This window comes from Hoplias malabaricus, chromosome 11, assembly GCF_029633855.1.
Source record: "Hoplias malabaricus isolate fHopMal1 chromosome 11, fHopMal1.hap1, whole genome shotgun sequence".
NCBI classification, from domain to species: domain Eukaryota; kingdom Metazoa; phylum Chordata; class Actinopteri; order Characiformes; family Erythrinidae; genus Hoplias; species Hoplias malabaricus.
The window spans coordinates 36,468,039-36,484,981 of NC_089810.1; the positions used below are offsets into that span (position 1 = coordinate 36,468,039).

Below are 16,943 nucleotides of genomic sequence, written 5' to 3' on the forward strand. Positions count from 1 at the left end.
CCAAAATCTAGGGTAAGGTCTACTACACTGGCTCAACACTGAATCTTTGTCCTAAATATGAGCTAATCATAGCATTAAAATATGTTTTATTAATAAAGAGACTGTGATCTGAAACAGAGCTGAAATATCCACTTACTCATGCAGCAGAGGCCTGATGACTGTGCTTCCCTCAGTGTGAGCCTCATACATTAGTGTGTACAGGTATGGGAGGAGTGTGTATCTGATATTTAACACATCACGGGACCTGGTGGCGAAAGCCTCGTCCCAGGCCACTGGGTCCTGCCTCTGTTATACATCAGAAAAAACACACACACACACACACACACACACACACACACAAATAAACAGTTTAGTCACTTGAGCTTTATTTTAATAAAGAGGATTACTAAGCTACATAACAACATAATACTCATGTCATAAAATAGATGAAAGTCCAGAGACTGATTCTCTACATTTTTTTGCATTTTTCCGCCAGTATCCAGCTGCATTTTTTTATTTCTGGATGAGTGATATTCCCATTAAAGTAGGACAATCGTCCCTCTGCCAAGAACATGCACATTTATAAGGCCACACGAGTAAACGCTTTTGGCCAAAGAACAAATGTTCATATTTTCAGCAATCCCAGACTGGACAGCTGTGGCCTCGCATGTGTGTGTGTATGTATATATATATATATATATATATATATATATTAGTGTGTGTTTAAGAAAGAGAGAGAGGAGTGAGGGAGTACATGAGTGAGAGAGAGAGAGAGAGAGAGAGAGAGAGAGAGAGAGAGAGAGAGAGAGAGAGAGAGAGAGAATGGACAGATTAGTAATTGCCTGCCAGACAGTGATGCTGTACTCATCTGGCCTGTGGTTGGGTTCCTGTGTGTGTGTGTGTGTGTGTGTGTGTGTGGTAGAGTTCACACTGCTCTGTGCTAATGGAGAAGAGTGTTAGCTGATACTCTTTTGCTTTAAAGCCCAGGGACGGAGCTGAGGAAAGCCTGATAACGGCCCTACGAGTAACACGCACTAACAGGCTAACAGCTGCTAACACCTAAACGTATTCCGGATACTGTCATCACTACACAGAAGCCTTCTCTTTTTTTTTTCAGTGGCTGAGGTGTTAGGTACTACTTTGGGACTAATTCTAAAGCCCTTTTCACACTTCTTCTTCTTTTTTTTTTTTTTTTTTTTTTTTTTTTTGCAGTAGCACATTTCAGCCTTGTGTTCCGGATACAAAGGCGAAAATGTTTTTCTGGGCGTCTAACCTCCTTTTTGATTAATGCCAGGTCTGTGGTGTGCATATTTTTACACATTTCTGACAATGCTGGGTTATCCCTTTGCTATACTGGACCCTGACTACTGCCAACTGTGGAACAGAATAAGAGATATATACAATGACCAGAAAACAGTGATTTTGACTTCCTGTATAATCCTTTACACAGTCATTCCAACTACCAGCCTGTGTTATCTGATTATGGGAGGAAGCAAAGTCACCTGGAGGAAACCCATGCAGGCACAGAGAGAACACACCAAACTTCTCACTTCTCCCAAAGCAGGGAGTGAACCCAGAGCCACCCTACCTGTTACGCCACCCTCCTGCCCTTTAGAATATATCTCATATTGCTTGCATACTTTGACACTAGTGTATTTATTGAACGTGTCTAATTTAGTAATGGGTTTTAAACTAGTTTAGAACTGTTGCCAAAGAAGCTATGTTTTCTATCACAGTGCAAAAGAGGCACAATAAGCTATGGATAGTCAGACTAATAATGAAAAGGCATTTCTCTCAGTAGGAATGATTTCTTCCTAACTGTGCAACTTCTTGTCTTTATTTTTTAAAAGTTTATGACATGAAACTAAAGAGAAATGAATATTCAGCTTCGTTAAGGAAGGTTTTTTATAAAATAAAAAAGAGGATGGGGGCAGATTAAAGGGCAAAACTCTTGAATTTCCCCTGGGGATCAATAAAGTATCTATCTATTTATCTATCTATCTATCTATCTATCTATCTATCTATCTATCTATCTATCTATCTCTCTATCTATCTATCTCTCTATCTCTATCTATCTCTATCTCGATCTATCTATCTCTATCTATCTCTATCTATCTATCTCTATCTCTCTATCTCTATCTATCTATCTCTCTATCTCTATCTATCTCTATCTATCTCTATCTATCTCTCTCTATCTCTATCTATCTATCTCTATCTCTATCTATCTATCTCTATCTCTATCTATCTATCTCTATCTATCTACCTCTATCTATCTATCTATCTCTATCTATCTATCTATCTATCTATATATCTATCTATCTCTATCTATCTATCTATCTATCTATCTATCTATCTATCTATCTCTATCTATCTATCTATCTGTGTTAGTGCTTTGGCTGTACAGGTTTAATAAATATGAATAGGCTCAAAAGGACTAAACATTTTGCCGATGTAAGTGGAAGTCGGCTCTTGAGTATAAATGCTTTAAAAATAATAACGCTTTTAGAAGTGTAAAGATTCTCCACACAGTATTGATGATAGGACTGATCATCCACGCCAAGAAACACTGTGGAACTTTAGTTTTTCAAAGTGCATTGTAGTTTTATTCAGATACAGGAAGTTTTGAGAAGGATCCTGAAAAAACAGACCCATTCTAGTTTTAATACCTATCCGGTCCAACTGCGCTCCTGGCATGCGGACACATGCATCACACAGGTTCATCTGAAAAGCAAGTGGAGGTTGCAGCTTAAAATAAGCACCACGACTCTCTTGCAGAGAGCCAATATTCCACTTTAAAAGTTCACGCATTAGTCAAAGTTTCCCACACCTGCCTCTGATCGTTCGCCTTGCCAAACATATGGAGCGGCTCAGCGTGCTGAAACTCAGCCGAAGTGTTTAGTCGTACTTGGACACGGTTGCTGGCAGCTTTTGAAAACCTCCTTTTGTTGCACAAGTTATTTATTATGTTCTGGGCGATCCATATCTCTGCCGATCTATTGGCCTCTGTGGCTCTGAGTTTCTCCTCCGCTTCTACCCAGAGAGAACAGATTTTACGGCAACATAATGGTTCTCATATTTCCACATTACCGCGGCTGAATGGAGGAGACCTTCCCCCTGTTGAGGGCTAACCGGTTTTCTCAAACAAAAGGCTGAATTATTCCAAATGTACTGGGTCTCTGACTCCATTAGCAGCGAACTTAATGTGATGGAAGGACACCCACGAGCCTGCAGCAGCCTTACTGAAGGCGCCTCATTTTCGCCAGCAACAGCAGGAGAAAAACAGGCCTGTCTGAAGCTGCAGCATCTCTCTCCTGGGCACTGCGTATCGATGGGCAAATTTACACCAGCAAATGACTCTGCCAGACATTAGAAGCCAACAGGGTGATCTCTCTCCTCCTCCTCTATGCCTTTCAAATCCGTCTTTTCCTCCCTCTTCCAACTCTGCTTTCCCACCGTCTTCCCATCACTCATCACTCTTGCTTATTGCTCTCAGGGTGTGCCGATGCTCATCCTTCGGAATTGGCTATAAGCAGCTAGATATAATGCGATAGTTCGTGTTCAAAAACAAAGAAACCACTGCTGTCCATTCTGAAGTCTGGTGGCCTGAGTTGGTTAATGTATTTCATAATTGGTAAGCATCCTGCTGTTTCTGACAAATGTCTCTAAATGACATTTTCTCCCCTGTGCTAAAACTAACAATTTCCTCTGTAATGGATTCTATTACTGTGTTTGCCCCTTGTTAAACTCTCATGTGTTTACTTGGTGCTTTTGGTAAACTGTTTGATTTAAGGGTGGCTTCTGTCAAACTTTTAAATATGTACTTGCAACTTAGTGGCCAAGTTCCTGATAGTTGCCTCAGTCCAAATATAACACTGGTTTAGACCGTTAAGCTGTATTTTCTGTGAAGTATTATCTTTTTCTTCTTCTTATCTGTAACCACTTTTCCAATTCAGGGTCACGGTGGGTCCAGAGCCTACCTGGAATCATTGGGCGCAAGGCAGGAATACACCCTGGAGGGGGCGCCAGTCCTTCACAGGGCAACACACACACTAACACATTCACTCACACCTACAGTCACTTTTGAGTCGCCAATCCACCTACCAACGTGTGTTTTTGGACTGTAGGAGGAAACCGGAGCACCCGGAGGAAACCCACGCAGACACAGGGAGAACACACCACACTCCTCACAGACAGTCACCCGGAGGAAACCCACGCAGACACAGAGAGAACACACCACACTCCTCACAGACAGTCACCCGGAGGAAACCCACGCAGACACAGGGAGAACACACCACACTCCTCACAGACAGTCACCCAGAGGAAACCCACGCAGACACAGGGGGAACACACCACACTCCTCACAGACAGTCACCCGGAGGAAACCCACGCAGACACAGGGAGAACACACCACACTCCTCACAGACAGTCACCCGGAGGAAACCCACGCAGACACAGGGAGAACACACCACACTCCTCACAGACAGTCACCCGGAGGAAACCCACGCAGACACGGGGAGAACACACCACACTCCTCACAGACAGTCACCCGGAGGAAACCCACGCGGACACGGGGAGAACACACCACACTCCTCACAGACAGTCACCCGGAGGAAACCCACGCAGACACAGGGAGAACACACCACACTCCTCACAGACAGTCACCCGGAGGAAACCCACGCAGACACGGGGAGAACACACCACACTCCTCACAGACAGTCACCCGGAGGAAACCCACGCGGACACAAGGAGAACACACCACACTCCTCACAGACAGTCACCCGGAGGAAACCCACGCAGACACAGGGAGAACACACCACACTCCTCACAGACAGTCACCCGGAGGAAACCCACGCAGACACAGGGAAAACACACCACACTCCTCACAGACAGTCACCCGGAGGAAACCCACGCGGACACAGGGAGAACACACCACACTCCTCACAGACAGTCACCCGGAGGAAACCCACGCGGACACAGGGAGAACACACCACACTCCTCACAGACAGTCACCTGGAGGAAACCCACGCGGACACAGGGGGAACACACCACACTCCTCACAGACAGTCACCCGGAGGAAACCCACGCAGACACAGGGAGAACACACCACACTCCTCACAGACAGTAACCCAGAGGAAACCCACGCGGACACGGGGAGAACACACCACACTCCTCACAGACAGTCACCCAGAGGAAACCCACGCGGACACGGGGAGAACACACCACACTCCTCACAGACAGTCACCCGGAGCGGGAATCGAACCCACAACCTCCAGGTCCCTGGAGCTGTGTGACTGCGACACTACCTGCTGCGCCACCGGAAAATAAACTACTATTACGCTTGTCACATTGGGCAGTGTTTGTGATCAATATATTGTCCCAAAAATAATTGCTATAAACAACATACAACATACTTTTTAAGTTTAAATTAATTTAAATATTTAAATACATTTTAATTTATAATAAATATTTTTAAACAAATCCACATAGCTGCTCCAGAATACTCCAGAGAGACCAGAGAAAACCAGAGAACAGAAGAGAGTGACTAGCTAAAGTATTGGACAATACTGAGGTCAGTCAAAGTTACTGAGGTAATGTCAATATATTGTGGTAAGTCAATAATGTAATTGTTGTGACAGATCTAACTACTGTCTTTTCTTATTATGATTGGATTGCCCAAGCCTAGCGTATATGCTTCCGTTGTTGTTGTTGTGTTCTCTTTTATCTGAAGGTGGTTTTATTTTTATGACATGACTGATCACTACTGCAGCTATGAGAATATAAAGACCAGATTATTATTAGGCCAGAACAAACAATGTAATTCAAGCCTTGAGAATGATAGATGGTTTTTAAGAAATTATGGAATATATCTCAAAATGAGAGACATGTTTTTTTGTTTTTTTTTGGTCTTTTAAATCCAGCTCTCAATTTCTAAATTTATGATGACACCCCCCACCACCACCCCACCCCATTTCTCTCTCTCCCTCTCTCTCTCTCACTCTCTTTGATGCACTCCATCTTGAGCAAAGCCCATGTCTGTCTGAATGACCTTCCATTTTCCTTCTAGTCCACAAATGGCCTCCTAGCATAGCCACATTAAAGCTAATGATATGTTGGTAGGGTAATTACAGCAGAGAGAGGGTGAGTGGAGATAAACAGGGTGGGAGAGGACACTGTGTTATTGGAGCTGTCATTGAGTGTGTATGCTATTGTGTGTCTGTTTGCAGGGGAGGTGGAGTTGGGGTGAGGATGGATGGTACCAGGCGAATGACATGTAAAAAACAATGACATCACTGCTCATCGGAATATCCGGACAATATCAGGACATTCTCCACGTTGCACCACTTATGTTTTCTGTCTCAGCTCCTCTGTTCAGCTATTTTTTTCTTTCTTTGCCCTCTCCTTAGCCATGACACGTGTATTTTACTGTCATGGTGTTACTCATGTGATTTTCATGTATATTTCTAATGTTATCTCTGCGTTTTTATCAGGTGTTGCTGTAGCGTTTGTGTTTTGTTGTATTCTTTCTTTTTTGTTAATCTTTTCTTTTTTTTGGTTTACCAATATCTTGGTAAATAAACATACAAAGGAAAATTGCACTTGCATCTATGCCTCCTACAACTTTACAGAATTCATGTAACTATAAACCATTTTAACCAGAGACTTGGCCAAAACGGACAAACAGAGTGTTAATCAGACGAAGACTCACTCAAGGTGCAAGTCATTGCAATGGGCCAGAGCCACAGAGAAACCAGAGCACACCAGGGCAAATGGTTCAGTCCTCGCTAAAATGAGCGAGCCAAATACAGCCCCTTGCAATGTAACTGTTAGGAACACCAATTGCTTGTTTGGTTTGTTGTTTCCAAGTGTCTTCAAATATTTGATGTGGTACAGTCCTCCTCTAAAATCAAAGCTCAAAGCCGAAGTGTGAAGTGTGCGAGTGACCTCCGCCCTGTGCCGTGGCCCTCGGTACGTTCCGGAACTGTTTGTGTTTTAATCTCTCTCTGTTTAAACATCCATTTGCGAGCCATTATTAAATGATTGGAATGAGGGAAGTGGGGGCTTGGATCACCTTGAAAATTCAATTATGCCCCCTCTCCCCTGTCAGCGATGAAGTTGCCGTGTCACCGGATGAGGAAATTCAGCCCCGGCCGCATCGATCCTCACACTGCGGGCTTTATTGGATTTCTGCGACGTGTTCCAGCACTCACAAAGGTCACTTTTTAAACGAATGCCACGGCAAATACCTGATAACACAGCAGGCCACTGAGCTCTGACATCACTCACCATTCTGCATGGGGCTATCTTTTGATTTGGCATGGCCACACACACACACACATACACAAAATTGTGTATACTGATGTGTGTGTTGGGGTGGTGATGGGGGGTGGTGTCAATGATGCTGTGCTTCATCTAACTCAACCTTCCTCTCCCAAGCCAGAATTCTGTCCATCATCACAGATGTTGTTGTTGCTACTTAACCAAGAACGGCCTACTATGACAGGAAAGGGCAGTTTGATTGACATGCGAAATTGTTGTTTGCAAAACATTGTTTTGGTGTGATGAATAGGGGCATGGATTCAAAGCGCTATTGAAAATTAATGTGTAGGCAAACTAGTGAGTCAATGTTGCTACAAAGCTATTAAATTCCTTAAAGCTTTTCAAAACGCTTGAATAATTTTGTAAAACAACAACAAAAAGAAACTTTAAATTTACAAACTGAACTATGATCTTGAGGAATTTTAGTGAAGGCTTTCTTACACAAACAAATACCAGTGTTATGATTGGCATCACGGTCCGTGTACCTTTCGTTAATTGGTTTTTCATTTCTAATCCTGCAATAGAAAAACAGGGAAAGAACAATTTCCCTGTTTTGAACGATATAAATATCATTGATTTAAGGAAAACAAACCATTTTCTACAGCACAATTAAACAAAATACCACTAAATACAAAAAATGAATATGAATTTTTTTTTCATTCCTGTTGTGGCTAATTATGGTTTGGGCTGCAGATTTTAACTAGAACACCCAGCAGTTTTTAACGTTAATAGTGCCATTTGTTTTAAAATGGAGGAACATATTCTGCTGGTAGATTAAAAATTAACATACTTAACCCATTTCACGATTTCATTAGAAGTATGGTCAAGGACGGGGAACATTTGCGGAGATTTCTATGCATATTGGGGACATGGGTGTTGGGAGAGGGCGTTCTAGGCTAATATTAGTAAGTTTGCGAAATAAATATCAAACTATATCTGATTCTAATATGCCCCATATATGTGTTTTGATGCATTGGAAGAAAATAAAAAAATCTTATGAAATTTCCTACATTCTCTGGTTCTGTAGATAACATACAAAACAGGGACATTAGTCGTTTTCCGTTTTCTACTGTAGAATTGGAAATGGAAGAACAAAATAACGGAAGGTACACGGACCCATTACCTGTATCAGAGAAAATAAGTTTGTTTTTTATTACCGTCCTGTTATTTTTCTCAAAAGTTCATGAGTTACGTTTACAATATATAAGAAGCGGCTGGTGTAAAATGTAAAGGTTTCTTTATTTTTGTTTGTGTATTCAATATTACAGAAGTACAATATTTTACAAATTATTCAAGCATTTTGAAGAGCTTTAAGGAATTTGCAGTGAGATTTACTCACTAGTTTACCTACATATTGGTTTTTAATAGTACTTTGAATACTGCACTTCCCTTAATTTGATCATTATATTAGGAACACCTATCTTGTATCTACATTCAGTGTCTATTTTATCAGCTCCACTGACCATACAGGAACACTCTGTAGTGCTACAATTTCAGACTGTAGTCCACCCATTTCTGCATATTTTCTTACCCCATTTCACCCTGTTCTTCAATGGTCAAGACCACCAATGAGCAGGTATGATTAGGATGGTGGATCATTTTCAGCGCTGCAGTTTTTAAACACAGTGTCCACTCAGTGTCCACTCTGTTAGACACACAAACCTCATTGGTCCACCGTGTAGCGTAGCTCAACTGTTGCTGCACAGTTTGTGTTGGGCGTCCTCTAGCCCTTCATCGATGGACACAAGACGCCACCCACAGGACACTCCCAGCTGGATATGTATGGTTTGTGAGAGCTTTAAAAACTCTAGCAGCAACCGCTGTGCCTGATCCACTCTTACCAACACAACACACATCGTAGTGTGAACACACATAGCGTTGGAATTGAACTCTCCATTTATCGATCTGATATATCAACCTCTGGGTTCAAGCTTTGTTCTCTGTTAGAAACCTGAATATTTTAAGAGTTATTTCCAGCAGCATGAATATATGGCAGCATACGAGCGAGCTCACCTTGTTGCCCTTGCCATTGTGATTTCTGGAGTATGGATAGAAAGCTCCCAGCTGCATCCAGCGCGAACACATCTCATATTCCGGCTCGTTGAAGAATCCACAAATATCCGCTCCAGTCTGCAACACGGAGACAAGTGCGCTCAATTACTGAGCTCTATTACAACAAGGCTCTGAGTGCCGGTGGCTTAACTTTAACAAATGAAGTGGGGAAGCATTGTAGTTGCTGCATAACACACTGCCTTCAGCCGAGAACATAAGTTTGATAGGAAATAAACAAAGGCTTAAAAATCAATAGCAATATCTGCAGATAGGGGCACTTACATAAGGGATGCCAAACAAGCTGAACTCCATCATGCCTGAGAGAGAGAGAGAGAGAGAGAGAGAGAGAGAGAGAGAGAGAGAGAGAGAGAATATTCAACAAGGCAGCTTTGTCTAACAGGGTGAGAAGTGTGTTTACTGAAACAAAGAAGCATTCAGTTTCCTGCGCTAATGTACAGAAAACATCATTCATCTTAACGCCCACACATAGCAACAGCAACCCATCCACATTCACCCACTCACTCAATCACTCACTCACTCACTCACCTACACAGCCCTATAATACACTTATACTGATGGCCCCAGCTGGCCTTACTGTCTCAGCCTGTGTCCAGTTCATCACCAATGGGTCAAAACTATACATTACATTTCCAAACACCTGTTCTTTCTATCAGAATATTACATATGAAGTTAATTGCAAATCCTCTATTCATTTGATTGTGTAATGAATCTGCATATATTCAACTGCAACAAATGCATTATTTTCCAGGTGTGGAAGGTCAGGGCAATAATTATGAATGTACATATATATATAATATTATATATAATATATAATTATTAATAATAATATATAATTATTATTATTTAAATTAATAAGTTTAGAAAAGTAATTAATTAATAATTAATTTAATTAAAAACATTTAATGAATAAAAATTATCACTCATTATTGCTATATAATCCCACCTACCACACACACACACACACACACACACACACATACCTATAATAGACTTGTAGAGTTGGTCCCAGCTGGCGTTGTTGTCTCCCAGCCAGTGTCCAGACCACTGACCACTACTGGGGTAGGTGGAGCGGGTCACAACGACTCCTCTCTTTCCAGTCACGTTCAGTAAAGCACTGTCACACACACAAACACACACACACACACACACACACACACACACACACACACACACACACACACACACACACATACACACAGGGAGTAGCATGTGGTGAGTTCACAGTCATTGTACTCCACTTCCCAATGCTGAGGTGGTATTATGCCAAAAACAACATCAAATCAGCCTAATTAACTCTCCTATCCCAACTGAATCCGACTCACTAGGTTTTACTCCAAGCTGACGGAAACAACAAGGGTTCAATTAAACAAACATTAATCACTGCTGTCCCTCTAAAAGTGCCAGTTAAAAATGAAAACATCTCAACAAGAAATTTACTGAATTTATTCATTCATTCATTATATGTAAGCGCTTATCCAGTTCAGGGTCGCGGTGGGTCCAGAGCCTACCTGGAATCATTGGACGCAAGGTGGGAATACACCCTGGAGGGGGCGCCAGTCCTTCACAGGGCAACACAGACACACATTCACAGACACTTTTGAGTCGCCAATCCACCTACCAAGGGAGTGTTTTTGGACTGTGGGAGGAAACCCACGTGGACACGGGGAGAACACACCAACTCCTCACCCGGAGCGGGAATCGAACCCCCAACCTCCAGGTCCCTGGAGCTGTGTGACTGCAAAACTACCTGCTGCACCACCGTGCCGCCCCTTACTGAATTCACTGAAATTAAATGAGTTTACCTCATCTCTCCAGGTAAAATACACTCAGGTAAATTCTGCTTTCAGGAACATAAACATTTGACTGTTAAAGCTGAACACAACTGTGACAAATGAAAGCAGTTATCAGGTGTATATGTTCTAACGGTGCCAATAAATGATTGGTTTAATAATGTTGTGTTTTCCTTGCTACTATAACACTGCAGGTTTCTTTGGGATTAAAAAAATGTCATCTTACTAGTGACAGAGTCTTAACATTGACTACATATCTACTAACAGACCTTGTGACCCAGTCCATGTAAATGTTAAATGTATTAGAGTAAACAGTCACTCACTCGTAGGTGGGTTTGGTTTGAGACCAGCCGTAGAGATTGTGCACATCGTAGTGTTTGACTGGAGTTCCGTCAGGAAGAAACTGCTGACTGCTCATGCAAAGTGTCTTGTGGTTCAGACCTTGCTCTTTAGACTCCAGTGCTGCAAAAGAATCATACATTTGTAAGAGGACATCATTTTCTACAGTGATTCTTCTTCAAATTATATAACAGCCATTATATCGACACCTAGAGGCCTGGATGTGTCAGAGATTCTATAATAAACCTATTGTAAACATGGCTGCCCACATGTGAGGGATGCAGTCTCTGGTGTTTAAACTGCTTTATTCAGGGACCATAAAGTAATGACATGCTTCATTTTCTCATGCAAGCTGCATTTTATGGAAAACATTTAATGGATAAATGGGGCGGCACGGTGGCGCAGCAGGTAGTGTCGCAGTCACACAGCTCCAGGGGCCTGGAGGTTGTGGGTTCGATTCCAGCTCCGGGTGACTGTCTGTGAGGAGTTGGTGTGTTCTCCCCGTGTCCGCGTGGGTTTCCTCCGGGTGCTCCGGTTTCCTCCCACAGTCCAAAAACACACGTTGCAGGTGGATTGGCGACTCGAAAGTGTCCGTAGGTGTGAGTGTGTGAGTGAATGTGTGTGTGTCTGTGTTGCCCTGTGAAGGACTGGCGTCCCCTCCAGGGTGTATTCCCGCCTTGCGCCCGATGATTCCAGGTAGGCTCTGGACCCCCCGCGACCCTAAAATGGATAAGCGGTTACAGATAATGGATGGATAAATGCTTACTTTAATTAACACTGTTTGCTTTTTTGACACCATCGCTTTGCATTTGATCATTTCCAATTACTTGGGATAAAATCTATTTTACATTGACTTTAACTGAAATTTAAAAGGTACTATTTGGGAGATACATGTTTTTTGCGGACAGTGATAATACATAGTTAATAGCAGAGGCGATTGTTCTAAGACTGCAAGGGAAGCTCAGCTTCCCCTAAAATGTCAAAAAATAAGTGATCAAATATATACTGTTGTGTGTACATGTCATTGAATAAATATGCACTACAACGCGCTCAACTTTTGTTCAGAATCAGCTTCTTATCACTTTTAAAGACGCGGCTTTCCTCTCAATCATTCCCGCAGTTTCACAGTGATTTAAACAGTGAGTTCAATAGCGAAGCAGCGAAATGAGACGAGTCATTGGATAAATGCTGGGCTTTGTCCCGCCCATCGGACGCTCAGCGTCTCTGGGGGTCTATGGGGCAGTGGGCTGGCCTCGGCTGGCCCGGACGCTCAGCTTCTGCATGATGATTGGATGATCTGTCTGAGGCAGAATCCCTTTTTGATTGACAGCAAAATGAGCGAATCAGCGATCCTTTGGTGTAAAGATCCGTGGAAGCATTACATTTTCATTCTGTTCTGAGTTGAACCGGAGACTTTCCTAAACCTCTTAGCGGCATTTTCTTTGTTAAAAACGACTAGCGACAAATTGAGCTTCTATTTCTGGTGGGGTTTTTTGTAGCTGCTTGTGTTTGGAGACTGACTTCTATCACTCTTTCTGACTTCTATCGCAGTTTCTGTCCAGCGGGTGCTGCTGAGCCCCTCCACCGTCACAAAGCACTCACAGGCGGACACACTTCACATGGGCCAAGGCCGTTTAAGCAGCCTAGCTCCGCTGGCCATTGAGAGGACACTAGTCAAGTTCCTGGAACAGACGCCTTGTTGGTACGACAGGGTCACAGATCATTTTCTTTAAAAGGAACGGAGGGTAGAATTTACGTATAAATAAACCGACACAATTTATGATGTAGGCCCAAATTGAGCTTCCCCTCCTTGAAAGACCAGCATCTGCCACTGGTTAATAGCTAGGTTCAATATTATTTAAGCACTATTTGATTATAGTGAAAATATTCACATGGATATAGGCTACAAATCGCTGTGTCTAATAAATGTTTAAAAAAAAAACGAAATTGTATAATATTACTTTTTAAAGCCTCAGTATTTTCAGTATCTAGATCCATAACCAGCTTTCTTTTTTTTCTTCCTGTTCATGATGAAATGGGCTCTTGTCAGTGTCTTTGATTTTTATCAGTGTCTTTGTCAGCATCAGCATCTATTCATCTCAGTCTTTAGTCATCACCTTGGAACTGAACATCTCTAAAAATTACAAATAAGACGCTGCATGGCCTTTTAAAGATCTGTGGGAACACTGAAATAATTTCTGACTTTTGAATGGTAGACGACTTAATTGTATCCTTTTACATGAGCTTTTAAATTCTAAGCTGTGTTCAGTTTCTGGTCAGATGTATTAAGTGTGAAGTCTGATGCAAGTGGTACGTAACGTCTAGAGCGATCGAAGCTGCGTCAACATTACGCAACCGGATTATTTTGCATGTGGCCTTTTGAAATTGCAGTAATTTTTCCTCCACTGAGCTCATCTCTCAATAGAGAGCTCATCTCTGGTGTTGGTCAACACTTAGCTGACCATTGACCAGTGATACTCAGGGTTGTAAAGAACACTGCAATACAATATGGTCTGGTAAATATACACCACAATTTCATACACATGCACACACACCATCACCTCAGTTATACCAACAGTACATTTTGTTCAGAAAGTGACCAGTGATGAATGAGTCTGAAGGATGTGATAAAACGTGTTTCATCAGTGTGCAATTACACATGCATTTTGAAGCTATAAAGTGTTTCCAATATAGTGGCCAGTCAGAGAGAGAGAGAGTGAGAGAGAGAGAGCACGAGAAAAAGACAGAGAGGGAAAAAAACTCAAAAACAAATGTCTTACGTGGCATATAAGGTGGATTCTCATAGATGGGGTCCCCTCTGCAGTTCCCTCCCACTGTGCCATGCACAAAACTGGCCGGTTCATTCATGTCCTTCAAACAAAATGGCAGCAAATCACAGTGACAAGTTAATAGCCATTACAGTGATGGCTGACGCAGAGCAGACTGCCACAGTTTTCATGTGTGTGCTGTTGACATATGTGTCTCTTACACGTGACATGTGCCTCTATAATACACTGCACTGAGAGGCAGCTATCATGGCACGCTAGCACTGCAGAACTGTTAGAATCAAGAGCCATGAAATTATTAAGCTTCTCAAGTCCAATAACAAGGGACAATGACTTCTAACATGAACACTCTGACCATAACCTTAGATTAAAAATGCATACTCATACTTAGGTTTGGTCGGTATAATGGTATTTCTGTATACCACTGCATGTCAAAATGTAGACAATTTATGACGTGTTTGTGGTGTGTCAAATTTCTGTTCTATGTCTTTAAGTTAAAGGCCAAAGGGTTCATTCATGTGCATCTAATAGAGCCATGGGGGGACGGGGGGCGCTCTGAGAGCTCACTGACTGGTGATGTCACACTCTGAAAACAGGTAGAGAAAACACACAAGCCCAGTAGCCCTCTGCAGTTGTGAGTTTAGCACTGAGTTTGGGTTAAAAGAGAAAGAAAGGAAGTTGAAAGAAGGCAAAATAACCTTCACTTGACTTTGTGCTCACAGCTATGAGGCTCTATCCTCTAAATATGTGTGTTTTGAGCCTCAGTTCACTGGAGAATCATCTGCCCTGGTGTGCTAAACCACAAGTACCTGTTAGCATGCTTCTAAACAGTGTAGAGCTTGTCTTATTTAGCTTATTTTCAAACTTTTCTGTCCATCCAGCACCAGTCGCTGAAATTTGCTCTCACAGAAAGGGGTTTTTATTGTCAACTGGTGTCGGGCTGTGCCGAGCTCAAATGCACAGCGCCAAATACATTTCACTAGACCCACACTCTCAGATTTTATTGCTCAGTGCACGGCAGATATTTTCAACTGAAAGCATACTGCTGTTCAGTACATAATATCAACTTTCTTAGCTGAGGTCGCTCATGTACTGATTTGCTTTAAGCACCATGATACAAGCAGAAAGTCAGAACTTACAATCCAGATTCCATCAAACTTCATGGTGTTTGTGTAGAAGTCAGAGATTTCCTTCTGCCACCAGACAGCTGTTTGGTTGCGGAAGAAGTCAGGGAATGCAGTAAAAGCCCTGTACAACTAAAAATACACATTATACTATATAGGTAAATGCTCAAATACACAAATCCCATATGCACTACATACAGTAATCCCTCGCTACTTTGCGGTTCATCTTTCGTGGATTCGCTACTTTGCGGGTTTTTTCAAGGGGGCTTATGGCCACTATATCGTGGATATTAAGGGAAAATCTAGGAAAACATATATTTACATGTATTAGACTAGACCTGTAGGTGACAAAATATATCATTTACAAGTATTTCTTACGTACGGTACATGTGTTGTTCATGTCCACATCCGAGTGAAATTTACTGACGCTAAATCACAGCTTAGGAAGTACTCTATTAAAGAAACTGGTAGGATATCACATGTAGTTCCAGCTGAAAAACATTATAGAATGACTGTTTAATGCGAAGGGCCGGTTGTTAACAGTAACAGGGAGGGGTTTAAAAGTCCAAATACTCGTTTAATACAAAAAAATATAAAATCTTTCCTCTACTTCGCGGAAATTCGTTTTTCGCAGGTGGTCTTGGAACACATCCCCCATGAAAAACGAGGGATCACTGTATATGCATTTGTAATAATATGTTCTATATGCATTATAGGGTATACACCCTTTAGCTATAGCATTAATAATCACCTGCTATAACATTCACGGTCCATTCTCTCAGCTCTGACTTTACAGGAGAACTTTGTAAATCCACAATTACAGACTATAGTCCATTGGTCGCTCTGCATACTTTTTTTGCCCCTTTACACTTTTCATCAGTCATACCTTCGGTGGTCTTTGGTGGTCCTGGTTGGGGCCTGACCAGTGAAAGAGTCAAACAAAGTATGCAGGGACTACAGTATGAAATTGTAGAGCTACAATGTTACCCTCAAAGGTCAGTGGAGCTTAGTGAATGTATGTTGTTTAATTCTAATTTTAATTTTGTTGATGATGTGCTTTCATTTTTTTTTTTTAAATCAAATATGAAACTTTAGCCTTGAAAATGTACACACACACACACATACACACACACACAGAGCTGAATATTTCTGCAATGGGAAAGTAGATGAGCTTGCTCCATGCTTTTGTGTTCTGATTGGATGTATGTCAGTGTCATGTCTCCATCATCTGATTTGATCAGCAATGCAATTATGGTGCATTGTATCCATGATTTTGACATGAAGAGGCTTTATGAGAAGAAAATCTGGAGACTCTATCTGTGCTACTTTCTGATTGCAGTGAAAAAGAAAATCAGATGGACAGACAGGAACTTTTTTATATACCTCAACCTGAATTTCCCAATCCAGAGATTCATCCACTTCAGCATTAGGAATGTCAGGCCACACCTGAAGATGTAGAAAGTTACACAACAGATAAATCAACCAAACTCAGGTCATTCTGAACAGTTTAAAAACTGTGTCCTTTGATGAGAATA

General features: G+C 41.9%; 1 protein-coding gene across 1 annotated transcript in view; it reads right to left on the reverse strand.

Moving 5' to 3' along the window:
* The window catches only part of si (sucrase-isomaltase), a 94,939-nt gene that overhangs the window by 18,521 nt on the left and 59,475 nt on the right, over positions 1–16,943 (reverse strand). Inside the window, exons 34-41 of the mRNA XM_066684584.1 lie at positions 16,792–16,854; positions 15,424–15,540; positions 14,279–14,369; positions 11,483–11,621; positions 10,350–10,483; positions 9,631–9,665; positions 9,310–9,426; positions 137–285 (exon numbers count right to left, since the gene is read on the reverse strand). Coding sequence (XP_066540681.1) covers positions 137–285; positions 9,310–9,426; positions 9,631–9,665; positions 10,350–10,483; positions 11,483–11,621; positions 14,279–14,369; positions 15,424–15,540; positions 16,792–16,854 — 845 coding nt within the window. The remainder of the gene's footprint in view (positions 1–136; positions 286–9,309; positions 9,427–9,630; positions 9,666–10,349; positions 10,484–11,482; positions 11,622–14,278; positions 14,370–15,423; positions 15,541–16,791; positions 16,855–16,943) is intronic.